The 24,579-nt window shown below is 43.0% G+C and overlaps 1 protein-coding gene and 1 long non-coding RNA gene across 4 annotated transcripts in view; both read left to right on the top strand.

The window, feature by feature from the left end:
• LOC129621618 (uncharacterized) overlaps positions 1-9,827 on the top strand; it is a 44,958-nt gene extending 35,131 nt beyond the window's left edge. Inside the window, exon 4 of one of the 2 annotated variants that reach the window (XR_008699566.1) lies at positions 9,703-9,827. This is a non-coding gene — a long non-coding RNA (uncharacterized LOC129621618). Of the gene's footprint in view, positions 1-6,190; positions 6,368-9,702 lie in introns of those variants that run through there. The other variant, XR_008699565.1, reaches the window with a different exon arrangement.
• Positions 9,828-14,152: 4,325 nt separating this feature from the next.
• The window catches only part of DHRS7 (dehydrogenase/reductase 7), a 28,434-nt gene continuing 18,007 nt past the window's right edge, over positions 14,153-24,579 (top strand). The window contains exon 1 of one of the 2 annotated variants that reach the window (XM_055538241.1): positions 14,153-14,406. In XM_055538241.1, the coding sequence (XP_055394216.1) occupies positions 14,274-14,406 (133 nt within the window). In that variant the 5' untranslated portion in view covers positions 14,153-14,273. Of the gene's footprint in view, positions 14,407-22,098; positions 22,224-24,579 lie in introns of those variants that run through there. The other variant, XM_055538242.1, reaches the window with a different exon arrangement.

Here is a 24,579-nt window from a genome sequence, read left to right as displayed (position 1 = left end):
GCATGAACTTCTAGATGTTCAAGCTGGATTTAGAAAAGGCAGAGGAACCAGAGATCAAATTGCCAACATCCATTGGATCATTGAAAAAGCAAGAGAGTTCCAGAAAAACATCTACTTCTGCTTTATTGACTACACTGAAGATTCTGACTGTGTGGATCACAAGAAACTGTGAGAAATACTGAAAGAGATGAGAATAGCAGACCACCTGACCTGCCTCCTGAGAAATCTGTATGCAGGTCAAGAAGCAACAGTTAGAACTAGACACGGAAAAACAGACTGGTTCCAAATTGGGAAAGGAGTACATCAAGGCTGTATATTGTCACCCTGCTTATTTAACTTATATGCAGAGTACATCATGAGAAATGCCAGGCTGGATGAAGTACAAGCTGGAATCAAGATTTCCAGGAGAAATATCAGTAACCTTAGATAAGTAGATGATACCACACTATGGCAGAAACTGAAGAAGAACTAAAGAGCCTCTTGATGAAAGTAAAAGAGGAGAATGAAAAAGTTGGCTTAAAACTCAACATTGAGAAAACTAAGATCATAGCATCTAGTCCCATTACTTCATGGCAAATAGATGGGGAAACAGTGGAAACAGTGAGAGACTTTATTTTTGGGGGCTCTAAAATCATTGCAGATGGTGACTGTAGCCATGAAATTAAAAGACGCTTGCTCCTTGGAAGAAAAGTTATGATCAACCTAGACAGCATATTAAAAAAGCAGAGACATTACTTTGCCAACAAAGGTCCATCCATTCAAAGCTATGGTTTTTCCAGTAGTCATGTATGGATGTGAGAGTTGGACTATAAAGTAATCTGAGTGCCAAAGAATTGATGCTTTTGAACTGTGGTGTTGGAGAAGACTCTTGTGAGTTCCTTGGACTGCAAGGAGATCCAACCACTCCATCCTAAAGGACATCAGTCCTGAATATTCATTGAAAGGACTGATGCTGAAGCTGAAACTCCAATACTTTGGGCACCTGATGTGAAGAACTGTCTCATTGGAAAAGACCCTGCTGCTGGGAAAGATTGAAGGTGGAAGGAGAAGGGAATGACAGAGGATGAGATGGTTGGATGGCATCACCGACTTGATGGACATGAGTTTGAGTAAGCTCTGGGAATTGGTGATGGACAGGGAAGCCTGGCATGCTGCAGGCCATGGGGTTTCAAAGAGTCAGACATAACTGAGCAACTGAACTGAACTGAACTGTACATGCAATATGGCCCACAGATGCGGAGAGTATGCAGGAATCCTTCCCTTAAGCAGGGAATAGACCATGAAACCTCTCTCCACCACAGTCAGGCTGTAGTATTTCTGGACAGGAACTGTGGGCATTTGGGCCCAGACAACTCTTTATTAGGTTTGCCTTTACATGCTGCCCAGATTTTAGCACACCTGATCCGTGGCCACCAGGCACTATGAAAGCAAAGCATATCCAACACATTTCCAAAAGTATCCAGGGTATTGTAATCATGTCGTCAATCAAAAGCCACAAATCCCTTCTTGTTCTTGAGGAAGAATATTCTCTCCCTAGACTTCCTCAGTCTCTGTTTTCATTCATATTGTCTACCTTTCTTTTCTATTCTCCCAGATCAGAACAGATCAGTCGCTCAGTTGTGTCCGACTCTTTGCGACCCTATGAATCGCAGCACTCCAGGCCTCCCTGTCCATCACCAACTCCTGGAGTTCACTCAGACTCACGTCCATTGAGTCAGTGATGCCATCCAGCCATCTCAACCTCTGTCGTCCCCTTCTCCTCTTGCCCCCAATCCCTCCCAGCATCAGAGTCTTTTCCAATGAGTCAACTCTTCGCATCAGGTAGCCAAAGTACTGGAGTTTCAGCTTTAGCATCATTCCTTCCAAAGAACACCCAGGACTGATCTCAAACAGAATGGACTGGTTGGATCTCCTTGCAGTCCAAGGGACTCTCAAGAGTCTTCTCCAACACCACAGTTCAAAAGCATCAATTCTTTGGCGCTCAGCCTTCTTCACAGTCCAACTCTCACACCCATACATGACCACAGGAAAAACCACAGCCTTGACAAGACAAACCTTGTTGGCAAAGTAATGTCTCTGCTTTTGAATATGCTATCTAGGTTGGTCATAACTTTCCTTCCAAGGAGTAAGCGTCTTTTAATTTCATGGCTGCAGTCACCATCTGTAGTGATTTTGGAGCCCAGAAAAATAAAGTCTGACACTGTTTCCACTGTTTCCCCACCTATTTCCCATAAAGTGATGGGACTGGATGCCGTGATCTTCATTTTCTGAATGTTGAGCTCTAAGCCAACTTTTTCACTCTCCACTTTCACTTTCATCAAGAGGCTTTTGAGTTCCTCTTCACTTTCTGCCATAAGGGTGGTGTCATCTACATATCTGAGGTCATTGATATTTCTCCCGGCAATCTTGATTCCAGCTTGTGTTTCTTCCAGTCCAGCATTTCTCATGATGTACTCTGCATAGAAGTTAAAGAAGCAGGGTGACAATATACAGCCTTGATGAATTCCTTTTCCTATTTGGAACCAGTCTGTTGTTCCATTTCCAGTTCTAACTGTCGCTTCCTGACCTGCATACAAATTTCTCAAGAGGCAGATCAGGTGGTCTGGTATTCCCATCTCTTTCAGAATTTTCCACAGTTTATTGTGATCCACACAGTCAAAGGCTTTGGCATAGTCAATAAAGCAGAAATAGATGTTTTTCTGGAACTCTCTTGCTTTTTCCATGATCCAGCGGATGTTGGCAATTTGATCTCTGGTTCCTCTGCCTTTTCTAAAACCAGCTTGAACATCAGGAAGTTCATGGTTCACATATTGCTAAAGCCTCGGTTGGAGAATTTTGAGCATTACTTTACTAGCGTGTGAGATGAGTGCAATTGTGCGGTAGTTTGAGCATTCTTTGGCATTGCCTTTCTTTGGGATTGGAATGAAAACTGACCTTTTCCAGTCCTGCGGCCACTGCTGAGTTTTCCAAATTTGCTGGCATATTGAGTGCAGCACTTTCACAGCATCATCTTTCAGGATTTGGAATAGCTCAACTGGAATTCCATCACCTCCACTAGCTTTGTTCGTAATGATGCTTTCTAAGGCCCACTTGACTTCACATTCCAGGATGTCTGGCTCTAGGTCAGTGATCACACCATCGTGATTATCTGGGTCGTGGAGATCTTTTTTGTATAGTTCTTCTGTGTATTCTTGCTATCTGTTCTTAATATCTTCTGCTTCTGTTAGGTCCATACCATTTCTGTCCTTTATTGTGCCCATCTTTGCATGAAATGTTCCTTTGGTATCTCTGATTTTCTTGAAGAGATCCCTAGTCTTTCCCATTCTGTTGTTTTCCTCTATTTTTTTGCATTGATCGCTGAAGAAGGCTTTCTTATCTCTTCTTGCTATTCTTTGGCACTCTGCATTCAGATGTTTATATCTTTCCTTTTCTCCTTTGCTTTTCACTTCTCTTCTTTTCACAGCTATTTGTAAGGCCTCCCCAGACAGCCATTTTGCTTTTTTGCATTTCTTTTCCATGGGGATGGTCTTGATCTCTGTCTTCTGTACAATGTCATGAACCTCATTCCATAGTTCATCAGGCACTCTATCTATCAGATCTAGGCCCTTAAATCTATTTCTCACTTCCACTGTATAATCATAAGGGAGTTGATTTAGGTCATACCTGAATGGTCTAGTGGTTTTCCCTACTTTCTTCAATTTAAGTCTGAATTTGGCAATAAGGAGTTCATGATCTGAGCCATACTCAGCTCCTGGTCTTGTTTTTGCTGACTGTATAGAGCTTCTCCATCTTTGGCTGCAAAGAATATAATCAATCTGATTTTGGTATTGACCATCTGGTGATATCCATGTATAGAGTCTTCTCTCGTGTTGTTGGAAGAGAGTGTTTATGACCAGTGCATTTTCTTGGCAAAACTCTATTAGTCTTTGCCCTGCTTCATTCCATATTCCAAGGCCAAATTTGCCTGTTACTCCAGGTGTTTCTTGACTTCCTACTTTTGCATTCCAGTCCCCTATAATGAAAAGGACATCTTTTTTGGGTGTTAGTTCTAAAAGGTCTTGTAGGTCTTCATAGAACCGTTCAACTTCAGCTTCTTCAGCATTACTGGTTGGGGCACAGACTTGGGATTACTGTGATATTGAATGGTTTGCCTTGGAAACGAACAGAGATCATTCTGTTGTTTTTGAGATTGCATCCAAGTACTGCATTTCGGACTCTTTTGTTGACCATGATGGCCATTCCATTTCTTCTGAGGGATTCCTGCCCCCAGTAGTAGATATAATGGTCATCTGAGTTAAATGCACCCATTCCAGTCCATTTCAGTTCGCTGATTCCTAGAATGTCGACATTCACTCTTGCCATCTCTTGTTTGACCACTTGCAATTTGCCTTGATTCATGGACCTGACATTCCAGGTTCCTATACAATATTCGTCTTTACAGCATCGGACCTTGCTTCTATCACCAGTCACATCCACAGCTGGGTATTCTTTTTGCTTTGGCTCCATCCCTTCATTCTTTCTGGAGTTATTTCTCCACTGATCTCCAGTAGCATATTGGACACCTACTGACCTGGGGAGTTTCTCTTTCAGTATTCTATCATTTTGCCTTCTCATACTGTTCATGGGGTTCTCAAGGCAAGAATACTGAAGTGGTTTGCCATTCCCTTCTCCAGTGGACCACATTCTGTCAGATCTCTCCAACATGACCCGCCCATCTTGGGTTGCCCCACGGGCATGGCTTAGTTTCATTGAGTTAGACAAGGCTGTAGTCCTAGTGTGATTAGATTGACTAGTTTTCTGTGAGTATGGTTTCAGTGTGTTTGCCCTCTGATGCCCTCTTGCAACACCTACCGTCTTACTTGGGTTTCTCTTACCCTGGGCGTGGGGTATCTCTTCACAGCTGCTCCAGCAAAGCGCAGCCATTGCTCCTTACGTTGGACGAGGAGTATCTCCTCACCGCCGCCTTTCCTGACCTTCTGTTCTCCCAGAGACTGCCAATCTTGGATGATCTGGATTTTCTAAGTTATTTTTAATATATGCTTTTATTATGAAAGGAGACAATTTTCTTATATACCACTGCTTCCATCTTGGCTGATCTATGTTGACTGGTCCTGACCACATACCGTCAAAAGTGATCATTACTAAAAGGAGGGAAGGTTGGGTATCATTCTACCACAGCTGGAGTGAAAACTAAGGTTACAGATTATACAAAAGGCCTGGTTTGAAATGTTATTCAAAGCATGTTAATGACACTCAGAGACCTGACCTGAGAATTTCATGGAGGTCTAACTTTCAAAGAAAGGAAATTTTAATTCAATTTGAGTTTATCATTTGTTATCATAGCTAAATATCATAGATCCTTCAAAAGAAACATTGGCTTTGTTACTTTATCTCAAGGAACTTAAAGTTTTGTTGAGGCAATACTATATTAACCCCACAAAAAACTTGAGCTATCAGACACAGTCCCCATCAGAAGTAATTGTAAAGAGAGGTAAGACTAGGGAGGAGGTGATGTGGCTCCAACCAGAAAAAACTTTCAAGAGGAAGACTGAAGTGCGAGGGGTTGGTGGAGGACGTTTGCAATGGGACTGGAAAGTGAGAAGAAAGAGCTGTTTAAGGAAATTTAATTATTACAAGCAACATTCTTCAAACTATTTCAAGAGGAAAGAAAAGGAAGTTTTGTAATTGGAAAATGAAACCTTGAGGAGGGAAGCCACAATCTCACTTTTGTGGTTCTTTTAAAGTTATATTTGGCTCCTACCGAAGAGCAGCCTTTGATGTCAGAGAATACAACGCATTGCAGAAGTTAGAGAGAATGGAAGTTCTGTTGTATCCATGCCTGGAATATTCTCCATTTGACTACTGTCATCGCCTATAACCTTGTTTCTCTGCACCAGAACTGGGTCTTCATGTGGCTTGTGAATTGCAAACTCTTTTGCTTTTAAATGCATAAGAATAAGAAAGTTCCTGCTGTTGCTTGTCTAACACTTGTAGGTATCTGGGTTTGTGTATGTTTGCATGCTCAGTCCTGTCCAACTCTTTGCAACCCCATGGACTGAAGCCCACCAGGCTCCTCAGTCCATGGGATTTCCCAGGCAAGAATACTGGAGTGGGTTGTCATTTCCTCCTCCAGGGCATTTTCCTGACCCAGGAATCAAACCCAAGTGTCTTGCATCTCTTTCATTGACAGGTGGATTCTTTACCACTTGAGCCATCTGGGAAGCCCTATGTAGGTGTTTGCTGCTGCTGCTACTAAGTCGCTTCAGTCGTGTCTGACCCTGTGCGACCCCAGAGACGGCAGCCCACCAGGCTCCCCGTCCCTGGGATTCTCCAGGCAAGAACACTGGAGTGGGTTGCCATTTCCTTCTCCAATGCATGAAAGTGAAAAGTGAAAGTGAAGTCGCTCAGTCGTGTCCGACTCTTCGCGATTCCATGGACTGCAGCCTACCAGGCTCCTCCATCCATGGGATTTTCCAGGCAAGAGTACTGGAGTGGGGTGCCATTGCCTTCTCCGATGTAGGTGTTTAGGAAGAAACAATTAAATGCTTTGAAGCATATTCCTAGTACAAATTAATCAAGAACAGTATTTTAATGCTTTGTGAATTAGACAGTGGTATTTTGATTACTTTGTTTTCACTGCACTGTGTACTCTAGGACATGAATCATAGAGTACATGAATCATGTACTTGAGGACATGAAGTAGGGGATGATTTAGTACCAAATAGGATTTATTTGCCGAAACAGATACTTTGGCCGAGAGCAAGTTAGTGTTTGCAGAATCATGTTGTAAGGTGCTGAAATATAGTATATGGCTTCACTCTTTTTTCTTTAATCCTGAAAGGTCCCTGACCTATTTGAAGGACCATTGCCTTGGCTTGGACTTAACACTCAGCAGCACTGTCCTGCACTTACCACTCAGCAGCATTGTCCTGGCCTCATAAGACTATACTGAGACTTGAGAAAAGGAGCAGCCACTGCTCTTCCAAAATGGGGATGGAAAGGGGTCTGAAGTGACAGTAATACTTTCTTTGTCTCTCGGCAATTGTTTAAGTTGCTGTGTTCATAGAGGAAATAATGCAGCTTATGTTTCAGTTCAGTTGCTCAGTTGTGTCTGACTCTTTGCATCCCCATGCACTGCAACACACCAGTCTTCCCTGTCCATCACCAACTCTCAGAGCTTACTCAAACTCATGTCCATCGAGTCGGTGATGCTATCCAACCATCTCATCCTCTGTCATCCCCTTCTCTTCCCACCTTCAATCTTTCCCAGCAGCAGGGTCTTTTCCAATGAGACAGTTCTTTGCATCAGGTAGCCAAAGTATTGGAGTTTCAGCTTCAGCATCAGTCCTTCCAATGAATATTCAGGACTGATTTCCTTTGGGATTGACTGATTGGATCTTCTTGCAGTCCAAGGGACTCTCAAGAGTCTTCTCCAACACCACAGTTAAAAAGCATCAATTCTTTAGTGCTTAGCTTTCTTTATAGTCCAACTCTCACATCCATACACAAATATTGGAAAAACCATAGATTTGACTAGATGGACCTTTGTCGGCAAAGTAATGTCTCTGCTTTTTAATATGCTTCTAGTTTGGTCATAGCTTTTCTTCCAAGGAGTAAGCATCTTTTAATTTCATGGCTGCAGTCACCATCTGCAGTGATTTTGGAGCCCAGAAAAATAAAGTCAGCCACTGTTTCCCCATCTATCTGCCAGGAAGTGATGGGACCAGATGCCATGATCTTAGTTTCCTGAATGTTGAGTTTTAAGCCAACTTTTTCCCTCTCCTCTTTTACTTTCATCAAGAGGTTCTTTAGTTCTTCACTTTCTGCCATAAGGGTGGTGTCATCTGCGTATCTGAGGTTACTGATATTTCTCCTGGCAATCTTGATTCCAGCTTGTGCTTCATCAGCTTATATTTAAATAAGATTTTTTAAAAACACTATTGGAATATTATATTTCAATGGTTGAAATTTGGTCAGCTCATGGATGGGCTGCTTCAGGAGAGGCCAGATTTCCACTGCTCTGACTCTATCCCCCACTGGTCTCAGAAGAATGCCTTCATCTGTTCATCTGTCCTTCATTTGCTTTGAATGCTTTGGCTCCAAGTTTTAAGGTAAATTCTGTACAATGGGAAGAGGCAACTGGAATGGATGTTATTTATGAGAAGAACTTGCTGAGTATCTTTACTGAGGTAGAAGATTCTGAAAGTAGATTTTTCTCACTGGAGAATAGAACAGATGAGGACATTTTATACTGCAAAGATGTTAGTTATAATAGTTATTTTTTCTGATGATGGCTAACTGAATCTTTATACGTATAGTTGAATTCTAAAAATACTTCTGTTTAGGTAAAATAAAATTTCTGATATGGAAAGTTGTACATTAATTTGTTGTTTTCATTTTCCAATGCAAGAACTGCTGGTGAGATGACATGACTATGTGGTTTTATTATACCTGTGTGTTAGTTAGTGTTCTCCATAAAAACAGAACCAATAAGAGATACACACACACACATTGCTTTGGCCAAAACTTTTGTTTGCTTTTTTTTGGTAAATGGTTATGGAAAAACCCAAATGAACTTTTTGGCCAATCTAGTATATATACACATACCTATGCATATACAGAGAGACAGAGAGAGAGAGATTTATTTTAAGGAAATAACTCACAATTTTGGGGACTAAGTATGAAATTTGCAGGGCAGACTGGCAGGCTGGAGACTCAGGGAAGAGTTGACAGTGCCCAAGTTCAAAGGCACTCTGGAGTTAGAATTCTCTCTTCTTGGGACCTCTGTCTTTTTTCACTTAAGGTCTTTAACTTATTAGATGAGACCCAGCCATGTTATGGAGGCTAGTCTGCTTTATATAAAGTGTACCAAGAAAAAAATCCCTTCATAGCAATATCTAGCTGAATGCTTAACCAGAAACTGGGCACCATGGCCTAGCCAAGTCAACACATAAAGTTAACCATTATATCTTGTCAGATAATAAATGTACACAAGTTTACAAGTACATACCCTGGAATGAACAAGATATTCACATTAGACCAAATCATCAAATTAAGAGACAAAGACATAGGGATAGATTGAGAGTTTGGGATTAACATGCGCACCCTGCTATATTTAAAATAAAATGCTCTTCCATGAAAAAAGACAAAGACATATTTTTTGAGACTTAGATGTTCAGAGCTCATGTAGACTTCATATTCTCCAGGAATGGACAGAGATTATATTCTTTGGGCCAGTTTTCCCAATCCTGGGCCTGCTGTCCCAGCTCCCAATCCAATTGCCATTTGCAGATCTATCCCCTTTCACAACCACTCCCACAGCTGGAGTTTGGGATGGAGAATAGAGTGTACCCATCCATGGGATGATCTAGCTGGGGACACTAAGTCTAACTCAAGCCTTTCATTTTACAGAAGGGGAAAAGGCACAGAGGAAACTTGACTAGAATTTGTTCACAGTAGTGAGACTCAGTGTAGTACTGAAACAGAACAGGACTCGGTGGGGCCCTCCCAGGTACAATAAAGCCTCCATGTTCCCTGTTTCTTACTTGTGGTAAAGCTGTAGTCTCCCTGGCCTCACTGAGTCACAAAAAAGCAGGCTCAAGCAGTTTGTGGTTAGGGTGATAGTATCACAGAATCTTTAGTTCCTCTCTGAAGGACATAGATAATAGCGCCTGATGTCTATTCCTGAGTTGTTTTTTGCAGGATACTAAAACCACCACCACATAGAAAAAGCTAACTGCATGATGACTGGACTATAGCTGTGACATAAGCTTATCCATCTTGCACAATTCCAAGAACTGACTTCAAGGAAAAGGGGACAAACCAACTCTGGAACTGAAGATCAACTGCACTTACAACAATCAAGATGACACTGACCAGACTATCACATGACCAGTTTCAAGAGAATTGTTGGAGTTGACTGCTGTTCTGCACACTCCTGAAACTTCCCCCTTTTCCCTTTAAAACCCTTTCCCTCTAACTGACAACTGGGAGATGGTTTGGGGAGTGCTAGTCTACCATCTCCCCAGGTTACTGGCTTCCTGAATAAAGCACCTATTTCTACCAACTCTGAGCAGGAGTAGTTAAACCTCAGTTTGGTTCCAGCTCCAGCTGGCAATAGTATTTTAAAGCACCTTATTTGAAAAATCATTTACATTTATCATAAGGAAAAGAACACCTATATTGCAAAGGTGACAAGGCAATAAGGGTAACTCTTGAGCAACATTATTCCAAGTTGTGACTGGGATAAACCATCAGTCAGGGTCAAGGTTTAGCTAAGTAGGGCACAGCTTTCTCCAGGAACACAGAATAATATACAATTTCTGATTCACACAGTGTAAACATTTTTATGGCTTTCAGGTGTAAGGGTGTAACTCTAGGTGCACGATATAGAGTTTATAAACAAAGCCCCTGCCTTTCATGTTGGAGTCTAAGAAATTTATAACTTACAGTGAATGATTCGTAATCTCTAAAGAAGAAGATTTAGCTTCAGGATCAGGGACCAGGCTCAGGTCTCTTGTGTAGCAGAAGTTTTATTACAGTGAAAAGGGACAGAGAAAGCTTCTGACACAGACATCAGAAGGGGGACGGAGAGTGCTTAATTTGCTAATCTTAGTTTTTCAATTGGTTATTACAGTAAATCAAAAGAATGTCTCAAGGTTGTAAAGGTCTTACCAGAACCACTCCCACAATTTACATTTTAAGACAATGGGATTAGAACTAACAATAGAAAGACCTTACTACACCCACTCCCATAATACACATTTTAAGATAACAGATTAGTCAGAAGGTTCTTAAGAAGGAGAAACAAGTTCTAAAGCAGGATACTTTGTTGTTATATAAACCTTAGTACAGAGTTTACAGTGGAGAAGGGAATGGCAAACCACTTTAGTATTCTTGCCTTGAGAACCTCATGAATAGTATGAAAAGGCAAAAAGATATGACACTGAAAGATGAACTCCCCAGGTCGGTAGGTGCCCAATATGCTACTGGAGAGGAGCAGACAATAGCTCAGGAAAGAATGAAGAGGCTGAGCCAAAGTGAAAACAACACCCAGTTGTGGATGTGTCTGGTGATGGAAACAAAGTCAGATACTGTAAAGAACAATGTTGCATAGGAACCTGGAATGTTAGGTCCATGAATCAAGGCAAGTTGGAAGTGGTCAAACACGAGATCCATTGGATCATCCATTGGATCACAGAAAAAGCAAGAGAGTTCCAGAAAAATGTCTATTTCTGCTTTATTGACTATGCCAAAGGCTTTGTGTGAATCACAAAAAACTGTGGAAAATTCTGAAAGAGTTGGGAATACCACACCACCTGAACTGCCTCCTGAGAAATCTGTATGCAGGTCAAGAAGCAACAGTTAGAACTGGACACGGAACAACAGACTGGTTCCAAATTGGGAAAGGAGTACATCAAGGCTGTATATTGTCACCCTGCTTATTTAACTTATATGCAGAGTACATCATGAGAAATGCCAGGCTGGATGAAGCACAAGCTGGAATCAAGATTGCTGGGAGAAATATCAATAACCTCAGATATGCAGATGACACCACACTTACGGCAGAAAGCAAAGAAGAATTAAAGAGCCTCTTGATGAACATAAAAGAGGAGAGTGAAAACATTAAGAAAACTAAGATCATGCCATCTGGTCCCATCACTTCATGACAAATAGATGGGGAACAGTGGAAACAATGAGACTTTATTTTTGGGGGCTCCAGAATCACTATAGATGGTGACTGCAGCCATGAAATTAAAAGACACTTGCTCCTTGGAAGAAAAACTATGACCAACCTAGACAGCATATTAAAAAGCAGAGACGTTACTATGCCGACAAAGGTCCATCTAGTTAAAGCTATGGTTTTTCCAGTAGTCATATATGGATGTGAGAGCTGGACAATAAAGAAAGCTGAGAGCCAAAGAACTGATGCTTTTGAACTGTGGTGCTGGAGAAGACTCTTGAGAGTCGCCTGGACTGCAAGGAGATCCAACCAGTCCATCTTAAAGGAAATCAGTCCTGGGTGTTCATTGGAAGGGCTGATGCTGAAGCTGGAACTCCAATACTTTGGCCACTTGATGCAAAGAATTGACTCATTGGAAAAGACCCTGATTCTGCCTGATTCTGGGAAGGATTGAAGGCAGGAGAATAAGGGGATGACAGAAGATGAGATGGTTGGATGGCATCACCAACTTGATGGACATGAGTTTGAGCAAGCTCTGGGTGTTGGTGATGGACAGGGACGCCTGGCGTGCTGCAGTGCATGGGGTTGCAAAGAGTCAGACACAACTGAGCAACTGAACTGAATTGAACAGAGTTTAAAATGAGTTGTTTTGTTGTGTAATCATTAGCTTTGGGCTTAAAGAAAAAAAACAAACAAAAACAAAATGTTTTATGTGACTAAGAGAAAGCAATGTAGAAAAAAGTTTGTCCTTTTCTCCTCAAGAGCCCCAAACCCCTTTCTCCTCCTTGGGGCACTGGACTTCTTATCAACCTACCTAAGAGTTGACTCTCTCAAAATGATATTTATAATAGAAATAATAAATAATACTAATTAATTCTAAGAACTACAAAAGAAAAAACAAATATTATTACTGTGTATGAGCCACTGTGCCCTTCACAGGCTTTTTTTTTTTTTTTTCATTTAAATTATATATTCTTCGTGGGTACAGATAAGGAAAAAAATTAGGGTCACTGAGGGCTGGGCTACCTGGACTCCAACCTAGTTGGAGTTGGCTGAAGTCCTCAGACTTCACAAGCTGGAATCAAGATTGCCAGGAGAAATATCAATAACCTCAGATGTGCAGATGACACCACCCTTATGCCAGAAAGTGAAGAGGAACTAAAAAGCCTCTTGATGAAAGTGAAAGTGGAGAGTGAAAAAGTTGGCTTAAAGCTCAACATTCAGAAAACGAAGATCATGGCATCCGGTCCCATCACTTCATGGGAAATAGATGGGGAAACAGTGGAAACAGTGTCAGACTTTATTTTTCTGGGCTCCAAAATCCCTGCAGATGGTGACTGTAGCCATGAAATTAAAAGACACTTACTCCTTGGAAGGAAAGTTATGACCAACCTAGACAGCATATTCAAAAGCAGAGACATTACTTTGCCAACAAAGGTCCCTCTAGTCAAAGCTATGGTTTTTCCAGTGGTTATGTATGGATATGAGAGTTGGACTATAAAGAAAGCTGAGTGCCAAAGAATTGATGCTTTTGAACTGTGGTGTTGGAGAAGACTCTTGAGAGTCCCTTGGACTGCAAGGAGATCCAACCAGTCCATTTTAAAGGAGATCAGCCCTGGGATTTCTTTGGAAGGAATGATGCTAATGCTGAAACTCCAGTACATTGGCCACCTCATGGGAAGAGTTGACTCATTGGAAAAGACTCTGATGCTGGGAGGGATTGGGGGCAGGAGGAGAAGGGGACGACAGAGGATGAGATGGCTGGATGGCATCACTGACTCGATGGACGTGAGTTTGAGTGAACTCCGGGAGTTGGTGATGGACAGGGAGGCCCTGCGTGCTGCGATTCATGGGGTCGCGAAGAGTCGGACACGACTGAGCGACTGAACTGAACTGAACTGAAGTCCTCAGAAAAGGCTCCTGGCACTAGGCTCAAGGGCAAGTGTTGCCCAAGCTGCACTTTCCTATTCAACAATCACACTAGAATCACTTGCAAGGTGCTTTCCAAATGTTGGTAGACACAGGGCCAATCCTACTCGTATACTTGGTTAATTTGGTGAGGGAGTGGCGATAGCGCGGGGTGGAAAACAAAACAAAACAAAAACACGGGTGGTCTGTTAGGTCCCTGTGGTTAAAGATAAGAAGGGAGAGGAGGAGCCCGAATTCATAGGCTGGAATATCTGTACTCTTCTTGAGCTTCGAAAACTATTTGCATCTCAAAACAACTGTAAAAGAATCGGTTTTGAGATTACAAATGCTGTGACTACCTTACGAATAGGAATATCTCCAAGTGCTTAAGTGACCGACGCCGTTTGTTCCCACTGCAACCTCTTACTGGGCGCCCAGGCGGACAAGACCTGGGCAGCGATCTCCGAGCTGGGCGCCCCACGCCCATCGCGGGCAGAACGGGGGAGGGCTCCCCGAGGCGGGGTTCGGGGCGCGCCTTGCGGCTCCTCCCTCCTGCCTGCTCTCTGGGCTGGCCGGGGCCGCGAGGAGGGCGGTGGTGCGGACGCGAGATCGCTGTCAGGCGGCCTAGGCGCAGTCTGGAGTTGGGGGGTCGGTCTATCTTCCTCCCTTGGAGCAGGGCGCGATGAGCTGGGAGCTGCTGTTCTGGTTGCTGGTGCTCTGCGCGCTGCTGGCGCTCGTGGTGCAGCTACTGCGCTTCCTACGGGCCGACGCGGACCTCACCCTGCTGTGGGCCGAGTGGCAGGGGCGACGACCAGGTGAGGACCTGCTGCCGCCTCTCTGCACTGGGAGCCCGGGTTCCGTGCGGTCGGATTTCCGCTGCCCCTGCGTTCCTCCGGGTGGCGTGGAGCTTCCGGGCGGCGAGGCTGCGCCTTTCTCAAGGGCTCTGGTTCGGGGTGGAAGGGGCCGGGGCCTTTTGTCTTCCGTCCTGGTCCCTACGGACTTGCCTTTTACTTGCTGAAGTAAAAGAGCCTTGGAATCGGCGGGAGCGCCTTCAGGTCTCTGAGTTCTCTGCCTGGCTCCCAGGGATTCTGAAGCAGCGTGGGAGGGCAGTACTTGGAGAAACTGTGCGCTTGTAAAGGAGTGTCCTTTTGAGGCTACTTCCTGAAGTTGTTTATCTGCCATCTCTCACTCTACTCAAGAGTAATGAAATGGAATTTGAGATAATACAGTCACCTACAAAGCTGCCTACCCATTGGGATAAAAATAAAGAACTGGATTGGGTGCTTTGCCTGAAGGAAAAGCACATTATTGGCATACTAAAAGACACACACACGTTATTGGCATACTAAAAGACATTCTACCTTTTATCTATGCTCAGCTTAATATTTGATGGTCGTTTACTAAACACATTCTATGTGCTAAGCAGTGCACTAGGTCCTTTTCATTTGTGACTGTTCACCTTTACAATGACTCTTATAAAGTAGGCATTATTAATCTTATTTTCATAATACTCAGAGAAGTTCAGTGGGCTGTCCAGACCTAGGCTTTGGGTCTACAAGGGCCAGCAGGAAGTGGGGTTTCCCTGGACCTAGTTTCCCTGCATGAAAATATCTAAATCTTGTGAGGAGGTTTGCTTGGAAGTGATTAAGTGAAAAAGTGAAAGTGTTAGTTGCTCAGTCGCTTCCAACTCTTTGGGACCTCATGGACTGTAGCCCGTCAGGCTCCTCTGCCCATGGAATTCTCCAGGCAAGAATCCTGCAGTGGGTTGCCCTTCCCTCCTCCAGAGTCTCTTCCCAACCCAGGGATCAAACTCCTGATCTGCACTGCAGGCAGATTCTTTACTGTCTGAGCCACCAGAGAAGCCCTGGAAGTGATAACTTTAAAAATGGAGCCAGAGAGGGAAGGGGAGCCCTATCACTTACATGGGGGTGAAAATTGGTTCTTGGGGACTGAAAAAAATCTTAGATGGAAAAATGTTTTATGCCCCTCCTAAGCTCAACCCTAACTGACAAAGTATTATTCCTTAGTATTTAATTTTTCTTGTTTCTTTTCTTGGAGGGGGGTGTAGCACTTACACTGAGTTCACGGAAAATATGTAAAACATGTGCAAGATCAGGGTTACAAAACTATGGCAAATAGATGGCTGTGATTGGCAGACTTTCTCTTGGTCATTGGCCCATCTCAGCAGATGGAATGCATGCACCTGTTGGCTGCTTGGTTGACTTTAGTGTTTGATCTTATTTGTGCTTAGTGTTAACTTGGACTTTGAGAATTACATAAAAATACTTTATATTTTACTGTTCTACAAAAGTTACTCAACTGATGTCAAGTGCTAAAGAGAAAAAACGTTGACAATATCTAGCAGCTAGTTAAATGAAAAGTTATTTTCACATATCAAGCAAAAAGTTAAGGTGACTAAAGATAACTGTGAAGAAATTCATTTGGTGTTTTCAGTGTTTTACTTTTGCTGGAAAAATATCAGTTTTGAAGGATTTTTAAACATTTAATTACTTTGCTATTATTATCATGTAGTTATATAATTTGCTGATTTACAAATGTAATATGATACATTGCAGTTCATGTAAATACATGTTATTCAGTAAAATAACTTTTGTAAATTTACAGTTGTAAAGTTAAATGTTAATAGCTTTTAAATTTTAATTTAACTTTTAACTTTTCAATTTCACCATGCTTAAACCTGCACTTACTGAAGAATAAACTTTATAGAACTCCTTTTATGTCTAAAGCATAGATACATACATGTAAGGGCTTCCCAGGTGGCACTAGTGGTAAAGAACCTGCCTGCCAATGTCTTGCAGGTTCTATCCCTGGATGGGCAAGATCCTTGGAGGATGGTATGGCAACCCACTCCAATATTCTTGCCTGGAGAATCCCATGGACAAAGGAGACTGGCAGGCTATGGTCCATAGGGTCGCAAAGAGTTGGATATGACTGAAGCAACTTGGCACGCAGATATATGAAGATACATAAACAGATATGCAGTATATTTGTGAAATTAAAATGTTATAGGGATGTTATTAGGAAAAATGACTAAAAAGACTTCTAGGGGCTCCGGGAGGGGGATATTAGGGGGTGAGAGAGTTGGAAGGGAGGTGAGGGAGATAATGAAATAGCGTTAAAGGAACATGAAGATAGATTCAAGTTCCAAAAACAGCTCAGATTGGAAAGATGGGCAGACTCTATTAAGGTTTAAAAAAAAATTATCCTCTTTTTCATTTTTATGTTGTTGTTGTTCAGTTGTGAAGTCATGTCCAACTCTCTACAACCCCCTGGACTGCAGCATGCTAGGCTTCCCTGCCTTTCGCTATTTCCCTGAGTTTGCTTAAATTCATGTCCATTGAATCAGTGATGCCATCCAACATCTCATCTTCTGTTGCCCCCTTCTCCTCTTGCCCTCAATCTTTCCCAGCATCAGGGTCTTTTCCAGTGAATCGGCTCTTTGCATCAAGTGGCCAAAGTACTGGAACTTCAGCTTCAGCATCAGTCCTTCCAGTGAATATTCAGGGTTGATATCTTGTAGGATTGACTGGTTTGACCTCCTTGCAGTCCAAGGGACTCTAACACCACAGTTTGAAAGCATTAATTCTTCAGCACTCAGCCTTCTTTATGGTCCAGCTCTCACACCCAAGCATGACTACTGGAAAAACCATAGCTTTGACTCTATGGACCTCTGTTGGCAAAGCAATGTCTTTGCCAACAAATAGCTTTTCTTCCAAGGAGCAAACATCTTAATTTCATGGCTGCAGTCACTGTCCACAGTGATTTTGGAGCCCAAGAAAATAAAATCTGTCACCGTTTCCACTTTTTCCCCATCTATTTGCCATGAAGTGTCACTTTAAAAAGTTGACAATATACTCACATAAGGCAACTTTTAAAAATACAAAAGGATACATGGTGACAAGTAAAGCTCTCTCTCACCCTTGTCTCCCAGCTGCCCAGTGTGCCTTTTTGGAGGCAACCACCATTTCCTGCCTTTTATGTATCCATCTAGAGATACCTTCTGTGTCTCCAAGCATGTATCTCACATGGTAAAATTTCAGAGTGACTAATTTTAGGTATTGCACATAGATCTAGAAAAATCCATAGCACCAGTCCAGAGTAGGAAAAGTCTCAACAGCAGAACATATGTGAGGAAAACAGCTCTTATTTTACAGTGACCTCAATGAGGGTCAACTGTGCAGTGCCAGGAAAGATTAGGCAACCTTGTTGGAGCTGTTTCGTGTCTTATGGAACAAACTGCAAACAACAAAAGATGTTTTCTGAATACCTGCTTGTGTTGGCCTCTGTGCTGGGCACTGGGGACACAGCAGTGACTGAGCCAGCCACTGTCTGGGTCTTCATGGCATGTCCCTTCTGAAAGACAAGGGAAGTGGTTTAGTCAAGTCACCCTACTTGGAGCTGTTTAGACCCCTGGGAATCCTGTATCCTGCTCTGGCCAGCTCCTTTCAATAGAACATTGACCAGTGGGAGCTTGTACAGAGGGTGTGAGAAGAAGGGTGACAAAACCAGATGTCGTGTCATCTGAGGGAAAGTAGCAGAAATTGGAGGTGTTTATTTAGCCTTAGAGAAGCAAGAGATGAAAGGACTTAGGGAGGACAGAGGCTTCAAACAGATGAGACACTGTCATGTGCAAGACAGGCCTGATTTATCCTTCCTGATACCACAAGGCAGAACTGCTGCCAGCTGCTGCTGGTCTGTAGAAGTTAAAGGTATCAGTATAAGAAAATTCCTGAAGCCCTTGAATGATTGTGCTCACTGCTCAGTCGCTTCAGTCATGCCTGACTCTTTGTGACCCTATGGACTGTAGCCTGCCAAGCTCCGCTGTCCATGGGATTTTCCAGGCAAGAATACTGGAGTGGGAGGTCATACCCTCCTCCAGGGGATCTTCCCAACCCAGGGATAGAACCTGGGTCTCCTGTGTCTTCTGCATCACCGGTGGATTCTTTACCCTGAGCCATCCGGGAAACTCATCTTGAATGATTAGACTTCAGTTCAGTTCAGTCGCTCAGTCGTGTCCGACTCTTTGCGACCTCATGAATCGCAGCACGCCAGGCCTCCCTGTCCATCACCAACTCCCAGAGTTCACCCAGACTCACGTCCATGGAGTCAGTGATACCATCCAGCCATCTCATCCTCTGTTGTCCCCTTCTGCCCCCAATCCCTCCCAGCATCAAGGTCTTTTCCAATGAGTCAACTCTTCCCATTAGGTGGCCAAAGTACTGGAGTTTCAGCTTTAGCATCATTTCCAAAGAAATCCCAGGGCTGATCTCCTTCAGAATGGACTGGTTGGATCTTGCAGTCCAAGGGACTCTCAAGAGTCTTCTCCAACACCACAGTTCAGAAGCATCAATTCTTCGGCGCTCAGCTTTCCTCACAGTCCAACTCTCACATCTATACATGACCACTGGGAAAACCATAGCCTTGACTAATGGACCTTAGTTAGCAAAGTAATGTCTCTGCTTTTGAATATGCTATCTAGGTTGGTCATAACTTTCCTTCCAAGGAGTAAGCGTCTTTTAATTTCATGGCTGCAGTCACCATCTGCAGTGATTTTGGAGCCCCCAAAAATAAAGACTGACACTGTTTCCACTGTTTCCCCATCTATTTCCCATGAAGTGATGGGACCAGATGCCATGATCTTCATTTTCTGAATGTTGAGTTTTAAGCCAACTTTTTCACTCTCCTCTTTCACTTTCATCAAGAGGCTTTTTAGTTCCTCTTCACTTTCTGCCATAAGGGTGGTGTCATCTGCATATCTAAGGTGATTGATAATTCTCCCAGCAATCTTGATTCCAGCTTGTGTTTCTTCCAGTCCAGCGTTTCTCATGATGTACTCTGCATATAAGTTAAATAAGCAGGATGACAATATACATCCTTGACGTACTCCTTTTCATATTTGGAACCAGTTGTTCCATGTCCAGTTCTAACTGTTGCTTCCTGACCTGCATACAAATTTCTCAAGAGGCAGGTCAGGCGGTCTGGTATTCCCATCTCTTTCAGAATTTTTCATGGTTTATTGTGATCCACACAGTCAAAGGCTTTGGCATAGTCAATAAAGCAGAAATAGATGTTTTTCTGGAACTCTCTTGCTTTTTCCATGATCCAGCGGATGTTGGCAATTTGGTCTCTGGTTCCTCTGCCTTTTCTAAAACTAGCTTGAACATCTGGAAGCTCACGGTTCACGTATTGCTGAAGCCTTGGTTGGAGAATTTTGAGCATTACTTTACTAGCGTGTGAGATGAGTGCAATTGTGTGATAGTTTGAGCATTCTTTGGCATTGCCTTTCTTTGGGATTGGAATGAAAACTGACCTTTTCCAGACCTGTGGCCACTGCTGAGTTTTCCAAATTTGCTGGCATATTGAGTGCAGCACTTTCACAGCATCATCTTTCAGGATTTGAAATAGCTCAACTGGAATTCCATCACCTCCACTAGCTTTGCTTGTAGTGATGCTTTCTAAGGCCCACTTGACTTCACATTCCAGGATATCTGGCTCTAGGTGAGTGACCACACCATCGTGGTTATCTTGGTCATGAAGATCTTTTTTGTACAATTCTGTGTATTCTTACTATCTGTTCTTAATATCTTCTGCTTCTGTTAGCTCCATACCATTTCTGTCCTTTATTGTGCCCATCTTTGCATGAAATGTTCCCTTGGTATCTCTGATTTTCTTGAAGAGATCTCTAGTCTTTCCCATTCTGTTGTTTTCCTCTATTTCTTAGCATTGATCGCTGAGGAAGGCTTTCTTATCTCTTCTTGCTATTCTTTGGAACACTGCATTCAGATGCTTATATCTTTCCTTTTCTCCTTTGCTTTTCACTTCTCTTCTTTTCACAGCTATTTGTAAGGCCTCCCCAGACAGCCATTTTGCTTTTTTGCATTTCTTTTCCATGGGGATGGTCTTGATCCCTGTCTCCTGTACAATATCACGAACCTCAGTCCATACTTCATCAGGCATTCTATCTATCAGATATAGTCCCTTAAATCTATTTCTCACTTCCATTGTATAATTGTAAGGGATTTGATTTAGGTCATACCTGAATGGTCTAGTGGTTTTCCCTACTTTCTTCAGTTTTAGTCTGAATTTGGCAATAAGGAGTTCATGATCTGAGCCACAGTCAGCTCCTGGTCTTGTTTTTGTTGACTGTATAGAGCTTCTCCATCTTTGGCTGAAAAGAATATAATCAGTCTGATTTCGGTGTTGACCATCTGGTGATGTCCATGTGTAGAGTCTTCTCTTGTGTTGTTGGAAGAGGGTGTTTGCTATGACCAGTGTATTCCTCTTGGCAAAACTCTATTAGTCTTTGCCCAACTTCATTCCATATTCCAAGGCCATATTTGCCTGTTACTCCAGGTGTTTCTTGACTTCCTACTTTTGCATTCCAGTCCCCTATAAGGAAAAGGACATCCTTTTTGGGTGTTAGTTCTAAAAGGTCTTGTAGGTCTTCATAGAACCGTTCAACTTCGGCATCTTCAGCATTACTGGTTGGGGCACAGACTTGGATTACTGTGATATTGAATGGTTTGCCTTGGAAATGAACAGAGATCATTCTGTCGTTTTTGAGATTGCATCCAAGTACTGCATTTCAGACTCTTTTGTTGACCATGATGGCTACTCCATTTCTTCTGAGGGATTCCTGCCCACAGTAGTAGATATAATGGTCATCTGAGTTAAATTCACCCATTCCAGTCCATTTTAGTTCGCTGATTCCTAGAATGTCAATGTTCACCCTGCCATCTCTTGTTTGACCACTTCCAATTTGCCTTGATTCATGGACCTGACATTCCAGGTTCCTATGCAATATTGGTCTTTACAGCATCGGACCTTGCTTCTATCACCAGTCACATCCACAGCTGGGTATTCTTTTTGCTTTGGCTCCATCCCTTCATTCTTTCTGGAGTTATTTCTCCACTGATCTCCAGTAGCATATTGGGTACCTACTGACCTGGGGAGTTCCTCTTTCAGTATCCTATCATTTTGCCTTTTCATACTGTTCATGGGTTCTTAAGGCAAGAATACTGAAGTGGTTTGCCATTCCCTTCTCCAGTGGACCACATTCTGTCAGACCTCTCCACCATGACCTGCCCGTCTTGGGTGGCCCCATGGGCATGGCTTAGTTTCATTGAGTTAGACAAGGCTGTGGTCCTAGTGTGATTAGATTGACTAATTTTTTGCGTGGGTGGCTGTGACCCGCGCACTTAGCGCGGCCCAGAGGAGCTACCCCACGTCCGAGGTCAGGGGCGGAAGCTGGGAGGACCGCATGCCCGAGGGGAGGCGGCCAAGAGGAGTTACCCCACGTCCGAGGTCAGGGGCAGTGGCCGAGAGTGCCAGGCTGTGACGGCGCAGGAACGGCGGAGAGGAGCTACCCCACATCCAAGGCCAGGGGCGGTGGCCGGGAGGAGCTACCCTGCATCCAAGGTCAGGGGCGGAGGCCGGGAGGAGCAACCCCACCTCCAAGGATCGGTGGCTTCGCGGGCACAGGTGGGCCTAGAGGAGCTATTTCACATTCAAGGTCAGAAGGGGCGGCGGTGAGGAGATTCCCCTCCTCCAAGGTAAAGAGCAGCGGCTGCGCTTTGCTGGAGTAGCCTTGAAGAGCTACCCCACGTCCAAGGTAGAGAAACCCAAGTAAGACAGTAGGTGTTGCAAGAGGGCATCAGAGGGCAGACACACTGAAACCATACTCACAGAAAACTAGTCAATCTAATCACACTAGGACCACAGCCTTGTCTAACTCTAACTCAATGTCTAACTCTAACTCAATGTCTAACTCAATGATTAGACTTACCCCTCCCAAATGAGCTGGTGCCTCAGAGGTAACTAGATTACTCATCCTGTGAGGGAGTTAAATGGTCAATAGCTTGAGGGGAGAATTCTTAACCTGGGTTGGGGGTTGATCAAACAAGTCAATCCTGAAGGAAATCAACTCTGAATATTCACTGGAAAGACTGATGTTGAAGCTCCAATACTTTGGTCACCTGATGCAAAGAGCCAACTCATTGGAAACGACCCTGATGCTAGGAAAGATTGAGGGCAAGAGGAGAAGGGGGTGACAGAGGATGAGATGGTTCGATGGCATCACTGACTCAACGGACATGAGTTTGAGCAAACTCAGTGAGACAGTGAAGGACAGAGACACTTGGTGTGCTGCAGTCCATGGGGTCGCAAAGAGTCAGAGATAACTTAGCTACTGAACAACAATTTCCCAAAAAATCTGCAGAGTTGCTCAGTTGAGCCTTTCCATAAAAGTGCATCAGATTTAGGAGTTCCCTGGTAGTTTAGTGGTTAGGACTCAGAGCTTTGACTACTGTGGCTTGGGTTCAATTCCTGGTCAGGAAACTGAAATCTCACAAGCTAAAAAACAAACAAAATACATAGTGCAATAGATGATAGGAAAGCACTGTAGCCCAGACACAGTATTTGGGATGTTTCTGTCCTTTGTTTAGATATTTACATGAAATCGCTTTCCTGAGGATATTTTCTCGAATGGCTAAGATAGTTGGGTCTACAATATTGACCATATTAAAATGTGGCAGCTTAGGCTAGAGGTCAGACATACCTCGAAAAATATCCTAGCTCTGCCAGGATTCTTGGGTGGAGTCCTTTCTCTAAGCGAGTTTCTGTGCTAGGCACTGAGGACAGAGCAATGAATAAAGGAGACAGGGTCCCAGCCTTAAGGAAATTTACAGTCTAGTGGTGTAAATCAATCTCTGTAAACCTCAGTTTCCTTTCTTGTAAAACTGAGATAATTCCTGTTTCATAAAGTTCTTGTGAAGATTTTAATAAGGTAATATGTTTAAGCACATAGGAAGCAATGGAAAAATGTTAAGCCATTGAAGTTAGTAAACCCATTGACCCTGGCTGGAGAAATTAGAACATTCAATGTTTTGCTGCCAAAATCCATTTGTTAAATAATTTTGCAACAGTTAGAGTTGACATTTTATTATGCACTGAGTCCCCTGGAGGAGGGCATGGCAACCCATTCCAGTGTTCTTATCTTGAAAATCCCACGGACAGAGGAGCCTGGCGGGCTACAGTCCATGGATGGCAACAAGTTGGACATGACTAAAGCAACTTAGCTCACACTCCCACACGTGTGTCAGTCACTGTTCTGAGTGCTTTACATGTTTTAACTCATTTCTCTCAACAATTCTATGAAGGAGGTTTTACTATTAATTCAATTTTCCACTTTTGGAAAGTGAAGGCATTGAGTTCCCACATGGGAGAATTTCACCGCTGTGTGTGACACAGCTGGCGCTTGAACCCTGGGAGTTAAAACCACCAGAGCACATACTGACTCACCAACACTTAGACTTGAGAATTGTTTGACTAAAACAGTCAACTGGCTTCCTGATTTTAACTTTTCTGATCCAAAATCAGCAATGTGTATCTTAAATAATACCTTGTCTCCTATTTTTGACAAATAACACATTTTAATAAGGTACACAGGAGCATTGCACTGCCCTGACTCGATGGATTCAGATGGACAGTGGCTATCGTGTGCTGCAGTACAAATAAGTTTTTCGTTGGAGAATAAACCACTTGTCAGTGCTTTATTTCACATTTTTACAATCTTTAACAAGATGATACCTGGCAAGCAGAGTATAACATTTCATCTCACTCTCATATGTATTTCATCTTGGGTGAACTACTAGATTCTTCTAAGATGAAGGCTCAGGCATTTGGAAAGCTCTTCTACAAAATGACCTTTAGTTAGTTGCTAGGCATCAGATTATGATTGACAAATGGGGAAAACATGACTTCAAAAATTCAGGGTGATTCTACCATACCATAGAGTAGAACTTGGTATACTCAGATTTATCATCAATACCACCAATGTGAGCAATTAGAATAATAGAATAGAAAACTGGATGGAACTATAAGTGATCATCTTATCTGAAGCCCTCATTTATGAATAAGGAAGGTGAGAAAATGAGTCCAGATACTTTCTATCTACTTACCCTTACTTT

Source organism: Bubalus kerabau, chromosome 10 (assembly GCF_029407905.1).
Source record: "Bubalus kerabau isolate K-KA32 ecotype Philippines breed swamp buffalo chromosome 10, PCC_UOA_SB_1v2, whole genome shotgun sequence".
In the NCBI taxonomy this organism is placed as follows: Eukaryota; Metazoa; Chordata; class Mammalia; order Artiodactyla; family Bovidae; genus Bubalus; species Bubalus kerabau.
The sequence above is the reverse complement of the archived record's forward strand: the minus strand, read 5'-3'. Positions and strand labels throughout refer to the sequence as shown.